The sequence below is a fragment of the Heliangelus exortis genome, chromosome Z, assembly GCF_036169615.1.
Source record: "Heliangelus exortis chromosome Z, bHelExo1.hap1, whole genome shotgun sequence".
Classification (NCBI taxonomy): Eukaryota; Metazoa; Chordata; class Aves; order Apodiformes; family Trochilidae; genus Heliangelus; species Heliangelus exortis.
This window is the reverse complement of record NC_092454.1, coordinates 31,335,014-31,356,070: the sequence shown is the minus strand read 5'-3', so window position 1 is coordinate 31,356,070 and position 21,057 is coordinate 31,335,014. Positions and strand designations below refer to the sequence as shown.

The following is a 21,057-nucleotide window of genomic DNA, read 5'->3' as shown; positions in this document are numbered from 1 at the left end:
TTCCTCTGAGTATATCAGAGTAACAGCAACACATGTAGATTCATGAAATTCCTTTCTAGTCTGTCTTTAATGACAAGTCAGATATATTAAATCCTTTTTTTTAGGTTTGGTTTTTGTTGGTTTTTTTTTTTTGACAGATGAAAGTTGGTAGTCTGCTCAGGGAAAAGCTTTTAAATTGCAAGTTCCAAAGCAAAAAGATTCAAATGTAATTAAAGTATTTAAATTAAAATGCATTTTTTTTTAATTCTGCAAAAAGATAAGGATGAAGCATACATTCATGAAAAATACATTTTTCATTAGATTTCTTCTCCTAAGTATGTGCACAATTTGATGATATCATGTATCTACTCCGTCCCATCATCATCAAGTCTATCAAAACAAAACCTCTAAAGATCTCAGACCCTGTAGAACCATCAAGATATTTTCTGTGGAACTCTAAAAAACTGATGGTTGTTCTAACTCACTATTCATCTTAAAAATTACTTAAAAATCACCATTTCCACAGAGGGCAAAAAAAAAAAAATAAAAACAAAAAGACACCCCCAACAATTCTTATTCTCTTGAATTTCCTTTCTCAATGGCACCCTGGTGCATTAGAAAAGCGGGTGGTTAGTAGGTGAAGAGAGTTTCTCCTCTCCCTCTACTCTACCCTGGTGATGTGGCATCTGGAATATTCCAGATCTGGGGCCCACAGTTCTAAAAGGAACAGGAACTTCTTGAAAGAGTCCAGCACAGAGTGACTAAGATGATGAAGGGAGTGGAACATCTCCCATATGAGGAAAGGCTGAGGGAGCTGGGGCTCTTCGGCTTGGAGAAGAATGAGGGGTGACCTCATTAATGTTTATAAATATGTAAGGGAGGAGTGCCAGGAGGATAGAGTGAAGCTTTTCTCAGGGGTGACTGACAACAGGACAAGGGGCAATGGTTATAAACTGGAGCATAGATGTTTCCAAATTTTTTCACTCTGAGGCTGCCCAGGGAGGTTGTGCAGCTTCCATCCCTGGAGACATTCAAAGCCCACCTGGATGCATTCTAATGTGACTCGCTATACATAATCCTGCTTTGGCAGGGGTGGTTGTTCTAGATGATCTTTCAAGGTCCCTTCAAACCCCTAAATTTCTATGATTCTCTGTACCCTGTCAGACCTCTCTATTTATGCACCAGATAAAGGTCACTAATGCACTGCTTTGGCAATGGAACAGTTTATTTACACTGACAATTCTGATATAAGCAAAAACTCTCTGAAGTTACTGATAAACCAAAGAGGACTTTTAAAGGAAGTAGGTTTTCAAATTTTTTGCAAATAAGATGGCAATTTAATCTCATTCATTTCCACCTCCAACTCATGGTAGAACCCCTGACTGAATGTATGAACATTAGAATGGCTACAACAAAAATATTCAATGTACAATACTTGGTACAATTGGGTTAGCAGCGAAAATCAGACTAATACACTTCGGTAAAATGTTGCAAAGGGCACAGAAACATTTTTCTCAACTACTCCCTTCACATTGCAATGATGATGTATTAAGAGACAGACAGATGTCTGACAAATAGTGTGATGGATTGATTACATAAAAATTTCGATTTTTTAATTGTTTGTTTTCTCTTTGTTGCATACACTACTTTTGATGATTGCCTCACCACATTGAAAGATTTATTAGATTTGGATGTCTTAAGAAAGAGCCATATGTGATACAGTAAGAAATAAATGTCCAAAACCCCATCTAATAAAAATTTAAATCTATAATTATAAGTTGAAATGATAACCTCAAGAGTGAAGCATTTCTTATTATTTTCTAATTTCTTGTACAAATTATGTGGTAAACATTCTATGTGTAAATATGAAAGGAAATTAGATATTTAAAATCCTTATAGTTCATCTGACTCAATTTAAATTACTGCTGGGATAAAATAAAATTTTATTAGATCAAAAAATCTTCCTAGTAAAAACACTAAGGTTTAGGGAAGACAAACCTTATCGCCTATTCTTAAGTCAAATTTAACTGTCTGAAAATGAAACACATAAGTTGTTTATGGAATACTGCAATTTATAGTAAACTGCACTTAAGCATCTTTAAGTATCTTTTCAGTAATTTGCTAAGTGTACTCAAATTTTTTCAGCATAGACAGACCAAATTACTCCTACGTTGCCTTGTAAAACACAACTCAGTAACCCTCTTTTAGTTCTACTCCAATGATTTTTTCTCATTTTAGTAATATTGAAAGTCAGAAGACATATAGCTTCTTGCAGTATATTTTAAGAAAAGAACTGTGCAATCAAAAGACTGGCTTTGACTTTTCAGCTTTAATGATGTAAAATTTTACATATTCCTGTATTATTTTTTCTCAAAATTAGACTACGTTGGGTGAACTATCATCTGATGGGTGTAACTCAACAAGTTATAATACATGGGGCTGCATCAAGCTGGCAGACTGCCACCAGTGGGATTTCTCTAGGGCACAATTTATGACCAGTGCTCTTTAATATTTTTATAGATGATCTGGATGCATGAGTCAAATGTGTATTAAATAAGTTCGCCAATGGTACTGAATGAGGAGAATCTGTGGTCTCCTTTAAGGCTAGATCAGAGATCTGGATAGACTAGAAGGCTGGACAATCTCTAGCAGTATGAAATTTAACAAAAGGAAGTACTCTATGTCCATTTGCAGTCCTACTTATACTTAGAAATTTTGGGATCAGAGGCTTCAGAGTATCACTATGGTGAGAGATCTGGCAGTTAAGCCAGTGGTAAATTGACTATGAGTCAACAGTGTGCCCTGGTAGCCAGAAAGGCCAACCATGCCCTGAGATGCATCAAATACAACATAGCTAGCTAGTTAAGGGAGGGGATTGTTGCACTTTACACTGCACTGATGCAACCTGACCTCAAGCACCTAGTGAAGTTTTGGGCTCTCCGACATAAGAAGAAAGTCATATTATCAGAGTGTGTTCAGAGTGTGTCCAGAGGAAGGCAGTCAAGATGGTAAAAGGTCCTGAGGGCAAGTTTTATGAGGAATAGATGAAGTCACTTAGTTTCTTCAGCTTGGAGAAGAGAACACTGAAGGGTGACCCAAGGGCAGTCTCCAGTTTCCTCAAGGTGGGCAGCAGAGTGGGAGATGATGATACTTCTCTCTAGTGACCAGTGATAGGACACAAGGAAACGGAATGAAGTTGCAACAGAGGAAGCTCCAATTGGACTCTAGGAAAAGATTCTTCACTGAGAGAGTGGTTGGTTGCTTGAACTGGATCTTCAGGGATGAGGAGCATCTGGATGACCCTCTTAGCCACATAGTTTAGTTTTAGGTAGTTTTGCAAGGAGTAGGGAGCTGGAGTCAGTGATCCTTAGGCGTCCCTTCCATTTCTCAGTACTGTATGATTTTATGATTCTATACATCTAGCCAATAAAAAATAGTAACGTTCATTTGATGTTCGCAATTAAATTACCAGCTGGAGGTACTAACAATGTTCTTGGAGTGGACTGCCACAAAGTCTCATATTTGTTCTATAAGACTGTGTAAGTATGAAAATGTTATTACGGCCAGACTTTTTGCATCAAAAGTGTTTTTTTCAATAAAAACTAATAATGTCTATACACCAACAGATTTCAGTTGAATCATACTTGTTTGGTTGGTGGAGGGTTTTTCTGCCCTGTCATTAATAGGTGACTATATAAAGGCTAGTATGCTGTTACTTTTTTTGTAATATAAGTAAATACATCATTATTTTACTTAGTTTACTTATGATTCAGATTGAAGTGACCAGGAAGAGAGAAATTACAGAAAAATATGTGTTTTCAACATAATTTTTCTGGGTTTTTTTGTGAACAAAAGAATATCCTTTTAAAGCACTCAAAAATGGTCTAGGCCTCTTCCTTAATTTATTGTTTCAGCAGTTTATTGATTAAAAAAAATGCCAGTAAAGAAAGCAATCTGATTCTGAGGAAGTAGTAGGTAGTTCTGCCATGGACACTTTTCCTGCTTTTTCAGTGGTACAAATCCAGCAATTAAGAGTCACAAGTTGATATTACATGTGGAACCGTCATTTGTCACATTACTGAGTAGAAAAATTTTAAAACCCCCAAACATTAGAAGTTGAATATTTTACCAACAAAATTTTTTCATCAAAATAAATTATCATCATTAAATCACTGAAATTGATTTTTTTAGTTTTTCTTTAATACTGGTCTTTAATACTTTTAGTACTGGTTTTTAATACTGGTTGGGTTTTTCTGTTGGTTTGGGTTTTTTTTTTTGTTTTTTTTTTTGTGGGTTTTTTTTTTCAGTTTTTCAAAATAAAAATGCAGATCATAAGAAACATGGTGAGAAATTTTTTTGTCTGGATGACAGGTAACAGTTTTAAATTGAAAAATAATTCATTTATAACACACACAAGGAAGATATATTGTGGGATTTTTGTTTTGTTTTGTTTTGTTTGTTTGTTTTGTTATTGTGATCATGCTGAGACAGTGGAACAGGTTGCCCTGAGAAGCTGTGGATCTGCTATTAATGAAAATGTTCAAGGTCAGGTTATATGAGGCTTTGAGCAACCTGATCTGGTGAAAGACTTCCCTGCGTATGGCACTGGGGACTGGAACTAAATGATCTTTTAATGTTTCGTTCTCTAAGTCTATACTTTTTACATTAGCCTATTAAATCAATTATACTTGACCCATTCAAATCTCAGTTACCCCCTTGTGAAATACTGTACTAAGCAATTATAGGTCAGAATTCATCCAATCATGCATCCTTGTGTAAATTAAGTCATTTTTTTCTAGATCAGAATACATACAGGAATATGTATTTGGAACAGATTTTTATGTGTATGCATGTGTGCAATGACACATATGTGTGACTGAAAGAGTTAAACCCTAATTTTTACTTAGAATAGAACAGAAAACTAATTTCATACACATTTTGTTATGTATTTGGGTTTTTTCCAAATGTAGACAGAAACTGGTGGAGGCCTGCTACCTCCCACTTAATGGCATGATGGACTATGTCAGATATTGCTTTTCTTGTCAGGAGGAGTTTCTTTGTGAAAACTGACAGTGTTTTCTATTGTCATAGCCAGAACAGTATTTCTAGGTCTGTTACAATATCAGAAACATTGATTTACCAAAGCTGCTGTTATTCTTAAAGGTACTGTACAAAAAGTAGTAAATAGAAGGATCCTGAAGGGGCATCTCTGGTACACAGTAATACAGTTTTTCTGTACTAAGCCACATACAACTGGATATGGATGAAACATGTCTTCAAACTTTGAGTTTAGGGTAGGTATTATATAAAACATGTAAATATTTCATACAAACCTAGAAAAGCAACAAAGTTTTTACTCATATTAGTTTGTCCCTAACTGCTTATATGAAAGTCTACTCACAGAATTTTTTCCAAATACGGTACACAATTAATAGTATTCAACAGTCCTTGCATATGATTTCCTAGTGATTTATATTTTCCTGAGTGTAAAAAAAATGCTGGTGTTTCATAATGCTTGATTACAAAATAAGTGAGAGAAGTGTGAAATTTTTTTAATGTAACACACTTGATAATTTTTCAGGTAATACTTACCCATCGTTATATTTTTATTTCAAGAAGACTGAAATTTCTACCTTGATTGTAACTCACAGTCTAATTAAATCCAAGACAACACTGTCTTTCAATGAGATTAGGGTTACTATTTTTTATGTTCTGTGATGATATTTTGATTTATATTTTAAAAATACTGTGATGTTCTACTTACCTAAAATCTTGCCAAGTGTAAGAGACTTTATTGCATTGAATTCAGTGCCTGAAGACAGAATAAACTTCATTCTTTCATTCTGGTTAACCTGCAAAATGGTGCAGTGAAGAATAAAGTAGAATGTTTAAGAGGATATCAATGAATGTTTGGAAAAAACAGATAAAATCAAGGTTGAAAATAAAAGGAGCTGTGGGAAGCATTTTTTAGTTATAGCTTAAAGACTAATCAAGAAATAGATGACTGCTCATTATAGATGTGATAGTTCTTAAGCATCACACTTCATAAGCTTTTATTTATCTTACTGATATTTCAGATTACTTCTTTTTCATCTATAAGATGAATAAAAATGGTAAATATTAAAAAACATGAAAAAGGTTCTTTTCATTAAAAAATGCATTCAACATTTAGTTCAAAAAGATCAAATATTCTACTGTAAATGTTCTTCCCCCAGAGTAACTATAGAATTACTTGCCTTCAAGTCATGTACCAAGTCATGTATAATTAAGTGAACTCCCCTCTAGTCTCCAAACACTCAAATTACATCAATTTTAAAATTTATTTTAACTTTAAAAATTAAAACATCTTACTTTTAAAATTATGATATCTTTATATGTTATTATCTGCTAGTAAATTATATGTTCCTAATTTATAATGGAATTTCTGCAAAAGCTTCTTTTCTTAATAGTCACATTTCTTTGATGTAAAAGGGCCAAATAAGAGTAGGCAAGTAGGATTACAGTATTATCTTAATACTGTACTTGTTGTACTACTTGTTTTGTAGTTTCATGCATAATTTGACATTCTCACATAAGGCAACCAATTGAAAATCCATACAAAATGGTGAGGAAATACTGACCTGTTGAAACATACAATCTGAATACCAAAGAGATGATCTAACACAGACTTCCACTGTGCATCATGAGTGTGATAACCTTGGCTTTACTTCAGAAATATTAAAGCTCAGTTGATTTGTGGTAAGGGTCTTGTTTTAACTTAACAACCGCAGATTGGCATGGATCTTCTACATTTTTTTTTTTTTTTTTTGATAACCTGCTTTTGATGTCTAACTGAATTACCTCTACAAAGAGCACTTCCTCCTCTCTGTTAATCTTCACGTGTTGCAGCTGTCCATCAGCCATGTTCTTAGTATTGATGCCAAAGACATCAGGATCTTCATGACTATCTAGCTTGTACCTGATCTGTAAACTTCCTGAAGGGATAAATAGAGCAAAAGGTATAGTACCATACATACACAATGTACTAAATGTATACATACAATACATACACAGAACTAAATGTATACATCATATACAATGTTTACACTGTCTCAGATCTGTAAACCTTTGACCAGTGTCAGTTCTGTAGGATGTAGTCAATGATTTTTAGCTCAATTTCCATTTCTAGTTTTCTAACTCCCAGCACACTGACTTTATGCAAATAATCACACAGAGAAGCTTTCAGAGAACAAAAGGCTCTCTGGTTTCCTTGTCAGAGATTACTACCAGTTGTAGAGGGACTACCACTTTCTCTTTTAACATCTTTGAAAAGTAAGACCCAGGCCAGATCCAGGTCACTCATGAGTAAAGCATGTTCCTTGTCACATAATGGGAAGGATACTGCAGTTATTCTACATCCAAACCTGAATCCCGGAAGGGGCAGACCCTTATTTAGCCACAGAATTACTGTGAATGTAGAGTCTCTGATAAACTGAAAGATTAGACTTGGTTCGTGGGTATTTTTGTTTTAAAAAATATAAATAAATGAATAAACATAATTATTTAGATGTAGAATTAAGGTCCAAGTTACATTTAATATTCAACTTATATGGAAGCAGCAATCATACTATGTGTATTTTTGAAGATGTGCACGTGTATTTTCATAGATAATGAGTAAGCAACTCATTAAATCAGTTGAATAAAATCACATTTGATTAATAAGTATTAATAATGCACTTTTAAAAAGTAGTTTATTTCATTATCTACCATGAGGATGGCAATTAAAACGTATCAAGAGTAGACGACAGCTGAATTACATTTTGAATCTCATTTCACATAAATCACAGAAATCACACAATGTTAGGGGTTGGAAGAGACCTCTAGAGATCATTGAGTCCAACCCCCCCTGCCAGAACAGGACCACCTAGTTTAGGTCCTACAGGAATGCATCCAGGTGGGTTTTGAATGTCTCCAGAGAAGGAGACTCCATAACTTCACTGGGGAGCCTGTTCCAGTGTTTTGTCACCCTCATAGTGGAAGAGATTTTTCTTATGTTTACACAGAACTTCTTATGCTCTAACTTATTACCTCTTGTCCTATCATTAGATATCCCTCAGAAGAGCCAGGATCCAACCTCCTGACACAAACCCTTTTCACATTGGTAAACGTTAATTAGGTCACCCCTCAGTTTCCTCCAAGCTGAAGAGATCAGAGCTTCCTCAGCCTTTCCTCATAAGGGAGATTTTCTACTCCCTTAATCATCACTGTGGCTCTGTGCTGGACTCTCCTAAGCAGTTACCTGTCTTTCTTGAACTCATGGGCCCAAAACTGGACATAAATTTTTAAAAATTTTTCAAAAACTTTTAATTTCACACATTTAAAAAGATATTTTTGTAGTCTTGTACAGCATTTCCAAAGGACTTTCAGGAATAAGTATTTTAACTACCATAATTAAAAACAGACAAACAAATAAATAATAATAAAAGTTAAAATTACAAAAAAATAAGCTTTTCATGTGGAAAGCATTGCTTGGTGCATCTGAAAATAAAGAGGCCATTCAGAGCAACATGAGGACAAGATTGTTTGTGGTTCACCTCTGACAATCAGAGTGAATCTGAGTTAGCAACTATGACATTCCCAGTGTTTCCAGAGAGCCTATCTGAACACTCACCATTTCTAATGAGAATGATTGAGAGATATTCCTTGTAGAAGGAGCTAACATAAAGCAGTAAGCTTGGTGTCCGTGTTGTTCGGAATGCAAATGTAATTGCTTCGCTACTCAGTGTCATGTCAGCGTAGAAAGAAGAAGCATGAGAACTGGAATTTTTAGCTAAGGTGTAGTATTCTTGAAAATTGTATGTCACAGAAGTGCCAGTCCCAAAATAGGCAGAGACCTCTGAAATGAAAAAGAATTTGATATTTCAATATTATGTAAAACAAGAATAAAGATTTTTCCACTGCCACAAGACAAAATAAAATGTATTTTTAAATTTTTGATAAAGATTAAAAAGAAACAGAAATGGAACTAGCCTTTAGAACTAGAGAAAAAAAAATTACCAAACCTGGGCACGTACATGTGTCTTAAATATCTGCTACATCTGAAGCAGTGCTGCTTTTTGTGTAGTGTTGAACATGCTTTTGAGTTTTTTCCTGTTTTTCATATCCTTAAGACCCTTATCCCATTCTGCAAGATATATAGCCCAATATCTACTGCTCCTACAAAAAAGGGTGCACCAGTTTGAATCCTAACAGACAGATTAAACCTGACCACACCTGAAACACGTTTGTGGAAAAAGAGGATGATTGAGTAGAAGAAAGAAAAAGAGAACAGAAACTGGATTATGGTGTTTGTTATGAATGAATCACTAATAAAGGGATTCTGTACCTCTGTGATTTCTCATGGACATTGTCTGCTACAGTTACCCTCCACACTTCAGAAAAAACTCTGGAAATTCCTGTAATTTGGCTCAGACTCTTTGACAGCAGGTGATTGAAAGTTATTACTGTAGACCAGATTCCACTTTCAAAAAGAGAAACTACTTTGCCCCTGCAGAACAGTTATCATGGTGTGTGACCATTTGTCTCTTCTGCTACAATTTTGAGGAGGGGAAATAAAGTATCATTCCACACTCAATATTATTTGCTGCAGAGCAATGGATATGGAAGGACTTCACATCAGTCCTTTAATCTTGAAGTGGCAGTGGTAGCTGGACAGATACTGTAGTCACTTATTTAGAGGCACATGGATTTACAACATTTAGGACATTGGGTACTTTCCAGAATGCATTTAATACATGGAGGAATTAATTTTTATCAGATGAGGATTATATACTATTTATGAAAGTTCTAGATATAATTCAAACTTGACAACTTGTGATTATAGGCCAGTATGACACCATCAACAAAGAACTCCTTTAGAATGGCTGAAAACATGGATTCAGTCTTGTTTCAAATGATCTTATATTTTTATAGCAGAAAGAAGTTTAAGGGTCCTGTGTTATATGATTTATTTTTCAAATTTAATCTTATTTTTAAGAGTAGGATGAAATAAGAAATTTTAAAAGAAATTTAAAAGTTTATAATAAAACTGCTCTTCTTAGCTTTATTATAATATTAAAGAACCAGAGGAGTTGTGTGAAAATACAGGAAAAATGCTGGTTCTTTCAGTCATTGAAGTTTCTTCTTCAAACAGTATAATATTAAATGTATCTTTGGAAGACAAGTGTTTACTAAACTTACCTTTACTAAACAGATTCAGCTGAATGCTTCTCTACATTAATTAAAACAGAATTATTTTGCAAGTATTTACATATATATTTAAAGAGCTGTAAAGATTTTGTTCTCGACTACATTGTCCTGCATTTAACAATTTCTAAATCTAAAAGATATGCTTGCCTTTCTTACAAAATGGACCAACATAGGCAGAGAAGGTGCAGTCACAGGAGAATCCACTGTACTTCTCTTTACATTTTCCACCATTGTGACACAGGTTACCATAGCTGCTACAATGTCCAGGACAGCCTGGTTCAACTCCTGGTGTTACTTTTGCTCTCTCTTCCAGGTCAAGGGCCATTCCATTCAATTGTAATGAACGAATGCATCCCAAAAATCCTTTTTGCCTGGATGCTGTCCCACCTGAAATAAATTCATATGAGTTTTTGAAAATTTAGAAGAATTGATGTGTCAAAACCTCTTTCAGGTTTACAACCCCTGAAAATCTACTCAAATTTCCAAGATACAAACCCATGCATGTGAAAATATTTACAAATAGCTTTAAAACCATATCTGATTTCTTTTTGTCAAGTAATCCAAGTTAACCCTTTAAGATTTTAATGGGAAACAGGGATTTTGCACAGAAATATAGCAAGATATGATGGATACTTCTATTATTTAACAAAGAAATAATACCCAGATAATATGTGCTTTTCATTTCTTGCTTTTTTTGTTGGTTTTTTTTGTTTGTTTGTTTGTTTGTTTTTTGGGTTTTTTTGTTTTTTTTGTTTGGTTGGGGTTTTTTTTCTTTTTTTAAAGAGAGAGATGAGAGCAAGAGAAGAAAGAGGAGAAAAGAAGAGACACAGTGAGGGACACTCTCTCTCTAAAGAGAAAGAGAAAGAGAAAGAGGAGAATGAGAAAGAGAAAGAGAAAGAGAAAGAGAAAGAGAAAGAGAAAGAGAAAGAGAAAGAGAAAGAGACAGAGAAAAAGAGAAAGAGAAAGAAAAAGAAGTAGAAAAAGAAAAAGAAAAAGAAAAAGAAAATATTCCATTTCTCCTTTCCAATCTTGTATCTAAATGCATTAATGTATTTGCTAAAGTGCAAAGGCAGAAATATTATGTGCACTTCTTTTAAGCTCTCATAGTTCAGACAGAATTAACCATAGTACCGGATTTTTCCTTGTTATGTGAAATCAAACAATAATACCCTTCTTTTGTTTTCAATACCAAGAAAACACAGTCTGATTATCTGATTAAGTACTGTAGCAAACAGCAGCCAGCAAAGATAATGTTCACAGAATGGTTTTGGTTGTAATAGACAAAGACCTATTCATCTACTTCAACCCCCTGCCTCAGACAGGGACATTTTTCATTAGATCTGGTTGCTCAAAACCCTGTCCAACCTAGCCTTACACACTTCCATTGATAGGACATTCACAGCTTTACTGGGAACCTGGGTAAGGAGAGACAACTAAATTTTCTTGAAATTAAAGAAAAATAATAGCACATCTTCCTTCATTTGATGACATAACATCAAAAATGGTGATCCTTTAGTTGTTCTTCAAACAAAACTAAAAAGAAAATTCTGGTAGAAAGCTCCATCGATTTTTCTAAAAGGTTCTCATCCTATCATACAATTTTCAAAAGGCCCAGTTGCCATCTTTTTTTCTTCCTGCCCCTCCCCCCCCTTTGTTTTTTCCCCTTATCTTGTAATATTTTCATTATGATAGCTAGGGATTATTCTGTTGAATGAATGCCTACCTACAAAAAGCTGGCTGTTGAGCTGCAAGCGAATATGCCCATCAGGTGGAGCAGTGTGTGACCTTTGAGGAAGCTGATCAACTTGCAAGGATGCCTCTTTGATGTTTCGTTCAGCTTTCACATAATGCCACTGATTGTCATTTAAGGAAGTGAGTGACTGCACTGAAACTTCACTAGGTCCATTTCCAACGTCAAATGAAAAAATCACTTCAGATGGAGCTAGAAAGAGGACAGTAAAAAAGGACATTTAAATTATATAATATTTAAGTCTTTCACAAAATTACTAAGTGGCAAAACAAGTTATTCTAAGGTCTAACCTACTGCTTAATGGATTACTATTGATTGATTTATTGATTGTTAAATTGATTGTGTGACAAAAAGTTTACTTCAGAAGTCTTATCCTCTAAGTTCCTTCTTCACACACATTGACAGTGAAAATGGTGATTTATCAACATTAGGGAAATAAAACTATTTGTGGACCCCTAGAGAATAAAGTTGTCCAGAAACAATGAAATGTGCTAGCCTTGTTATTTTTCAGTTTGAATAAAAAGCATCTCCTGGTTAGATGTTAATTGACTACTACTGGTAACTTTATTTAAATTATCACCACTGCAATCCTATCAGCATCTTCTACTGTCTCCTTGCTTTAATTATTTATTCACTCAAATTCACTGTACAACTATCTCAGGACAGATTTTCATGTAATTTTTAAGAGTATGTGTAGGCTGAATTAAATCAAGTCATTCCCAAAGCAACTTTCATGATTTTATATTTTGCTTAAAAAATCATAAATGAATATTTGCAGGTCAAAGTAATAAGATGAGGAATATGCCAGAAATTTAATATTTTCAGATTATGACATCATGTAGAATATATTATTTCAAAATATTCATAGTATGGAATATGAAAAATATTCTATCATAAACAGTTACCTTCACTTGTTCAAGGATAATCATGTATGAAAACTACTAATCCCTAAACAAGAGAGTACCAGCATTTTAAATCATTAAGAATATGATTAAGGGATTAGAGTTCTGAGAGGGTACCATGAAACCAAAAGGAAACTTCCCATTTATACTCCCATCGGACTCTCAGAAAAAGTGAAAAAACTAGAAAGTGAAAAAACTAGAATTAGTCAAGGGAAATAACTAACCTTCAAAAACATTTCCAAAGGTTAATTCACTGAACTAAAAAGCCCTCCAAAATTCAAAAGAAATATTTTAAAATTTTATTTTCAATTTTTAAAGATACATTAGAATTTTTTTAACATTTAGATCCACTTTGGCCAATCTTTAGGCAGACTAATGCTACATGCTTACAATCCCCTGGTCTAGTCGCTATAAGGTATTTTTTCATAACAGCTGAACCTGAGAAAGAAAAACAAAACGAAAAATACATATATCTTCATGTGCTATAGCATTTGCTGTTTCAGTTAAAATAAGACATAATGGGCATTAAATTTTTAAAATTATTGCCTTGTAATAAATTATCTCTTTTGCCTAAAAATCAGCAATGTTTTGTACAATCATAATAAATTAAAGATGTCCAAAACCTGTTTGTCAGTAAAATTAGTTTTAGGATAAATTTGTTTCATTTGGAGAAAGTTGGCAGATCAGTCTCCCCTAGTGAGGGGTAAAAGAAAAAAAAAATCAAAAGCAAAAGCATAACAACTACACATTAGAAGAATAAAAGCAATAGAAACGCCATGTAACCAGGCAAAAATAATTTCTGCCAAATATTACTTTGGGAGGTCTCTGTAATGCTCTGGATACTGTTGGAGTGAAGCCTTAAAACATGAATTCTGCTTTGAACTGTATGAATATGCCTATTACATATTATATTAGAATGACAGACCTGATAATTAATCTTTAGATTTTAAAGGCAAGGAAACACATTAAAAATATTTTTAAATAATGTCTGAAATAATGAATTATATTAATACCACTAAAAAAATAATGGAAAAAAGGGAAACAATCCCAGAAGTTTCAGAGATGAAGACGTAGATATCAAGGATGACCATATTGTCATTGGTGGGACTGTCTAAAGATTGATCAGAATATGTCAGAAAAAGTGAGAAATATAAACAGTTAATGCCCTATAATATTTTAAGTAATTTTGCTAAAATCATCTACATTGAAAATTTGGAAGAAATTCAGCATTTCCAAGCAAAGTGGTCAAATCTACTCTGTCAAACCTACAGTCAAACCAAACTGAAGTTTTGCCACATAACATGAAGAGGTGCTGACTGAGTTCTAAAATTTGTCCTCTTGCAGCAAAGCACCAAAGTAGAGCCCTTCAGTCATTTTCTGGGCAGCAGGGGAGGGTACTTTGGGCCCTATCTTGATGTTATTCAAAATTATTCCAAGCATTGCAGAGACTCCTAATGCCCTAACGAATTCAAACATAGATGTAGCTCATCTATAGACTGGCAAAGTGGAGCAGTAGATGCAGTTAGTACTTATCATGGAGTGTGGACAGTGGCTAGACATGGCTAAAATGACTATCAGAAAACACAGTAATTGGTAATCATTCAAAGTATCAAGGCTGATAAACGCATATGGATGCAGAAAGTGATTCCACGTAATACACTACATACATACACTACATACAAGCCTCTTCCTATGTCTTCTCAAACACAATTCGGAGGCACTGCTCTATTTTTGCAATAACTTTCTGAAATATTATACACAGAGGCACTGCAGTTTCTCTAACTACATAAAACCAAACAATCAGCACTAAACTTCATATTTTCTATTAGGAATCTTTCTCTGACACTCTTCCTTTGGCAAAGTCCCATGTAAAGTCTAAAGCTCATTTTGTCATATATTAAAAAATTAGATATAAATCTTGACTACAATCAATAAAATAGTACGAAAAGTCCTTTTGTCCACAAGTAGGGATTGCCAAATTTTAATGACATAATGAATTTTAAATAATATCTAACATTCTCATATTAAACATTGACTTTTTTACATTTTTTGTTTGTTTGTTTTATTTGTTATTACACATACCAAATAAAGAAACTGACTTATGTGGAAGGGAAAAAGTACATGCTGAAAATTAATGAAATAAACAGTTTTTAAGATGCTGAAAATACATACAAATTCAGCCTTTCATTTTCTCTCATACCACAGTAGTCACAAGTAGTATAAAACCCACAAATATACAGTAGTTTGTATGCTTATGGGTGAATACAACAAGTAATGAGTTTGTGTATTTTTATTCTAAAAAACTGGTTATGATCTTCTGCCAACTTCCTGAATACCTCTAGCTCTCAGAAGTATTTTTTTAACATTTACATGAATTAAATATTTATTTTGAAAGTGGAAATTAATTCATCAGACAAGAATGTCATCATTGCTTCAAAGATTCTCAACAGAAGTGCTGACTCAGTACATTTTCTTCATTATGTGACACTGTGGTTATAATGCTATTGTATTCACCTGTTCACAGAATTTCAACAAAATGCTGTTGAAAATGGTATTTTTCAAAGCCATCACTGCGGTTTGTGATAAAAAAATAATTAAACATTGCTCAGTGTTCTGAAATTAAACTTCCTACAGAACACAAGTAGTCTTTTCTGTGTAGTTTCTATAATGTAAGACATTAACATTGGCAAATAAACAAGCAAACAAAATGTTTTACATTTTAAGAAAGATGCATTAATGTTTCTATAGTAATATATTGCATTATGTGATATATATTTCATATATATATATTTGTACTCTCCATTGGAAAATACTTGAGTTTGATCTGTAAAAAAATGAGGAACTGTCTAACCCCAACATAAAAAGAGTAATAAAGATCTCTCAGAGGCACCTGCCAAATGTAAGACTTTTTCATGGATGTGCCATTTCAAATGGATCCAAAAGTTATTTGAAACAACATTTTATGCTTTGAAATATTCTTCCTTTTAGAAATGAGCAATATAAGACTAAAACATTGAGTCAGATAAGACAAAGCTTTCATTCTGTACTAGTCATCTTACTAAATTTAGTGAGACATATAATTTTCTCTTGTACAACAAAAAATTATTGTGTAAAAGCCTAAACATTTAAGTATGCACAAAGGATATTTAATCATAAAAATAAAAATGAGGAGGTATGACTAAGTAAGGATACTATGCCACAGAAGATCTGAGTCATGCATTGCAACTGAGTCAGTCTCTCAGCAGCCAGATGTAATACCTGGTCCACCCAGTGGTGGGATTTTGGGGGGAATGATAGTGCTACAATAGCAGTATTAACAGTGGTAAAGCAAGAGAACAGTTTTGGAATATTCTCCCTTTAAGTCAATTGTAATTTAGTCCTATTGAAAACAATAATAATAAAAACAACAACAACAATAATAATAAGATCTTACAGGATAACTCTATCCTTATGAAGTCCTGAATTCCCAGGTTCTCTAAAAACAATCCTGAAGAAGCAGTAGTTTTAAAGAAAAATGAGACATCTGCGCTGAGCTCTCCATGGAAGGTAGGGAAATGCAGGTAGGATGTCTCTGTGTTGAAGGATGCTGAATTCCAAAATGTTCCTGGTTGTGAAAATAAAAGATGTGAAGTGATAGATACACAGCTATATTAAACAAATGAAAGTGCCCAAGTCTCAACGGGTTGCAATGTTCAGAGTCTAATTTCTGCATAAGCCTCTTGCGTAGCTTTATAAAGAAAAACTAGGGTTTCTTGAAGTCACAGAAAGTGATTTGGCAAGAGTAATCACCATCAGTTCAGACAATTAATGTGAAATGAAATGTCTGACATCTCAGCTAGACAGTCCCGTTAGTATTATCATTCCATAACAATTTTGAATTAAGTGTTATACCTACATTACCTGGTATAAGCTATAACTCTGACAGTTGTGTATATTTCTCATATAAAACACTAAAGAGTTTTGTTATTTTTGTAGCCTAGTGAAGTTTTACCAGGTACCACAGAGAAGGTAGGATACAGATCGTAGTAATGTCTGTGGAAGGAATAATAAAATAAACTAAATATTTATGAACTTATCTTCTGTATCTAACTGCAGTTTAGAAATTAATAAGCATTCTTATTTACATGATAAATCCAATGTAAATCAGTTCTACTGACAAGCCATTAAAGCTGGTGTTTAATTATAATCCCTTAAGATTTTGTTCTTGATTATTAAAAAGCTTATGTAAATCTCTAATAGCACCCTCTTCGAATAAGAACATAATCTGAATTTATGCTGTTCACCTAGAAGTACCTTGTTTTGATTGCTGAATTCTTAAAAATGTATCTGTATTTCTTTATTAAATTGTATTGCTTTCTAGATCAAATGAGACATTCAATAACTTCCTGTGTAATTGAGTAAGACCAATTCACATTCTGCTGATAATGTTGTAATCTGAGTTTAAATACTATGCAAAATTATATTTCCTTCAGACACTGTGTTGTGGGGGACAGTGGGAGGGAGGAGGGAAAATAAATAAAAATTTGCAAGTTTCTCTCTCATCTGCAATATTAATGATACAGTCAACGAAGAGGCCTGGTCCACAGACCAGCAAAGTAAAATCAAAGTCCATTCACTCATTTGGTTTTGGATTTCTCACCCAGAAAAGGAACATTGCAGGAGATTCATACATTTTATGTTGATTGCTTGCTGTGACACTTGCCATTTGGGAATACTGCAAGCCACCACAAATTAGAGCAGCCATCAGGACAACTTTTACATGGCAGGGCAGAGGTAGGAAGAGACGGCTTAGGCTGGGAGAAGAAACTCTGGTTTTGGACCTAGCTCTCCTTTGCTGCCTGATGGGCTCCTCGGAGTTATCCTGTGCAAAGTGAAGTCATCCAAGGCAGTGACCTTACATATTGAGATCAGTTTTATTCATTTATGTTATGTCATTTATTTTATTTATTTATGTTCAATTGTTTGAGGTCATGGCTCCCATAGAACAAACTTCACCACAGTTATGACACAAATATATATAACTGTTATTTAAAAACAATGGGCTGGTTGTTATGAATAAATTCAAATGCAATAGGAAGTTTAATACTAGTAATTTATACAAAATTGGTAAAATATTTCTAGTAATTAAAAGAGACACAATAGTGACAGTAGTAGTCTAGTAGAGTAATGATGCAGCTTGCTTCAATGAAGCTTCTGAATGATCTTTGTAAAGATCCTGGGGGAGGGCAAGGACAGGAAGTTTTATTCTTTCTCTTAATTTCCTGTCTTTTCTTATCTAGCTGTTCTTTTATCCAGCTCTGAAAATTGTGTTATTTATGAATGTTAAGCTGCTGTATCAATAAAGCATGTTAAGTATAGATCTAGCAAAAATATATTGCAAAAGTGTATTACAAATTATCTTATGATGTTGTAACTCAGGGTGGGAATAGAGTTTCTTCCCTTTACAGAATTTGGCTCGCAGTCTCCTTTTTAGTTTTCTGGAACTGCCAAGCACCATGTAGTTAGAAAGTCAATGATATTTAACATTTTTTCTGAGTAGAAAGTCAGCATTCTTCCTATGATTAAAAAAAAAAAAAAAACAAAACAAAAAAAACGTTTGTTATAAATAAAACAGCATCATTTTGACATTGCAAAAATTATTTTAGCTTTTGGCATTTATCAACTAGTCTAACTAGAAATTTTACCACAAAAAAGAGACAAATGAGATAAAGAGATAAATTAGCGATTAAGATAACAAAATTAACTCTCAAAATAACTGTGCACTACTTGTGCTAGTGGAAATTGTAGAATGCTCCAAATTTTCATTCAAAGATAATTTTTTTTTGTTATTTGTTTCAATTCTTGATACCTCTAAGTGTTACACCACTCATTTGTTCATTGTGAAACTTCAGGGGGATAGTGAGTTTTAAGAAAGAGAAAATAAAGGTCTTAAGTTGCCAAGCAACATTTTCTGTATGTATTTTTTCACTAGCCTTCCCTCTCTCCAAACAAGAAATAAAATGCTGAATTAAAATAACAGAAACCATACTACTCATCTGACTACTACTCTCTGATACAGTCAAGGCACACTGCTATTAATCTGGAGGTGCTAATTGTATTTCTAAACCAGCTGTAGTCTTTGTGAAGAGGTCATTTAATATACTTTCCAATTTTCACATATTTTTCCTCTTAGAGAAATTTTGTGAAACACTTAAAAGATACTGAAAGACCTTCCTGAGAGCTGAGAGTTTTCTTCTATGTAAGAGGCAGCTTTTGATCTCTGTTATATCAACAGGATTCTTGAAAGTCACTATAACATCACTGTGATCAGATTTTAAATGCGTAACTGTAGTAAAGTTGGAAGTTCATACTGTATAAAGAGTGCTTATTGTAAATTTTAGATCCTATTAACCTTTAACTGGTTAAACTACCAGTAACTGATGAAAACATTGCCTGTTGCCTTTGATATGATCCTTTGTATCTGGCCTCTTAATTTGATTTTTAAATTATGTGATAATTTATTATTGTATTGTAATGGGTTTGTTCATTTATGTTTGTTTTGTTTGGGTTTGGTATTTCTTTATTTTGGAAGTAGAGTTGGGAAACGGGAGATTGCTTCATTTTATTCCTGTGTAAAATCAAGTAGGAAAATCACCACTTCCTATTATATGTTTTAGTTATCTATATTTCTTTCTATATTTGCCCAATATTTATGTCAGCATTGCCACCTGTAAAAAGTAATCGTAATCCAGCACAGAAGACAGAAGGCCAAATTGTTAAGAAGCTGTGCAAATTGCTTCTTCTAAAGCTATCCTCTTATCATTATGAAGTCTGAGCAGCTGGCAAATACTTGCCTCTGAGAAACTGTGGAATTCAGCTGCCCCACATGTATCACTACTTCCAGCTTCTATTTTGGGGCCAAGAATCAGTCTGATGATGACAGAATATAATTACGCATTTATTACACATAATTTTTAGAAATTAGTTTTCTTTCTGTGTTCTGGATATATTAGCAATACGAGTACTTACTGGCATTTCATAATAATAAATTGGATTATTTCCGGACAGTTCTTTCAAGGAAAAAATAGAAATAAAACCCAAACCAACCAACCAACATTCTGGTTTTCTGAAAGTCTACCCATACTCACTATTAGAATTTAATCAACATGTGCCTTGTTCTTGAATAATGGCAAACCAATGGAGTTGCCTCTTTTTAATTAAAGCCATAGTATTTCTGCCTGTTAATTGTACAAAGGTTGATTTTGTCCTATTATGCTTTAAAATCTTTTCTGTTACACAACTTAGTTGACATAGGTTAACTGAATCTTAACCTCCATTATATTTAGACAAATTTTTCAATTTTATATCAGCAGTGCTGGCATACAATTTATTAGATGTATTGCATTGCACAGCAGAAAAGGGAATACATAATTGAACTAGTTATGTATTTCAAACGTGGTAGAAATGGGTAGATGTTGCTCACATGTATAGAACTGAGTGTCATCAAATCCTGTGGTCTAACTTCTTTAAAAGGTCATATTTGTCTATCTGTATCATTACTACTTTCATCACACTTCAGCATCTTAGCTATCTCTATCAAAATGCTGAGAAAAAAATCATCTATATCTGAATAGAACTATAAACATAAAAAGAACTATACTGATACCAGTTTTGCTATTATTTCCCTTATATGAGTTTACTCTTTCCTGCTTTGTTCTAGTTTCTTTAAGTTAGACACTTCATTGAAGATAGTCAATTCATAAAATCTATCATAAAGAAACCAAGTAAGTAATATTAAGTAAGAGTGAAAGCTAAAAATATGTAATGAATATGCAACTTCTACCTAACTGCATTTGAGTTCTCATACAGGGCTTCTTAGAAGTACTTAATGAACTAACTCTACCTTGGAAACCTAGTCAAGGGAGAGTGGGTTTATGACACTTCAATTCAATGAAGTATTTATGGGCCTACTTTATTTTGCTATGGGAATAAAAAATTACCTTTGCACCTAAGTATCTATCCTGCATGGAGTATACTGTTGATGCAATAAGATATTTATATATTTTGGGTTTGGATTAATGAAGTAATAAGTGTTTCAAAAACAAAAGTAAACCACCTACTCCACTTTTTTATGGTACACTAGTGAGTTATTCTGAAGAATTTATGTCTGTCAGAAGGGAAAAAAACTGCCATCCTTAATAAAAGGATATAACCTATGAA

At 33.6% G+C, this 21,057-nt stretch overlaps 1 protein-coding gene across 1 annotated transcript in view; it reads right to left on the bottom strand.

Annotated features, from left to right (window-relative positions):
* CNTNAP4 (contactin associated protein family member 4) overlaps nucleotides 1-21,057 on the bottom strand; it is a 204,201-nt gene that overhangs the window by 13,217 nt on the left and 169,927 nt on the right. The window contains exons 16-21 of the mRNA XM_071730885.1: nucleotides 16,292-16,462; nucleotides 11,930-12,148; nucleotides 10,354-10,593; nucleotides 8,630-8,854; nucleotides 6,820-6,953; nucleotides 5,744-5,831 (exon numbers count right to left, since the gene is read on the bottom strand). Of these exons, the coding sequence (XP_071586986.1) occupies nucleotides 5,744-5,831; nucleotides 6,820-6,953; nucleotides 8,630-8,854; nucleotides 10,354-10,593; nucleotides 11,930-12,148; nucleotides 16,292-16,462 (1,077 nt within the window). The remainder of the gene's footprint in view (nucleotides 1-5,743; nucleotides 5,832-6,819; nucleotides 6,954-8,629; nucleotides 8,855-10,353; nucleotides 10,594-11,929; nucleotides 12,149-16,291; nucleotides 16,463-21,057) is intronic.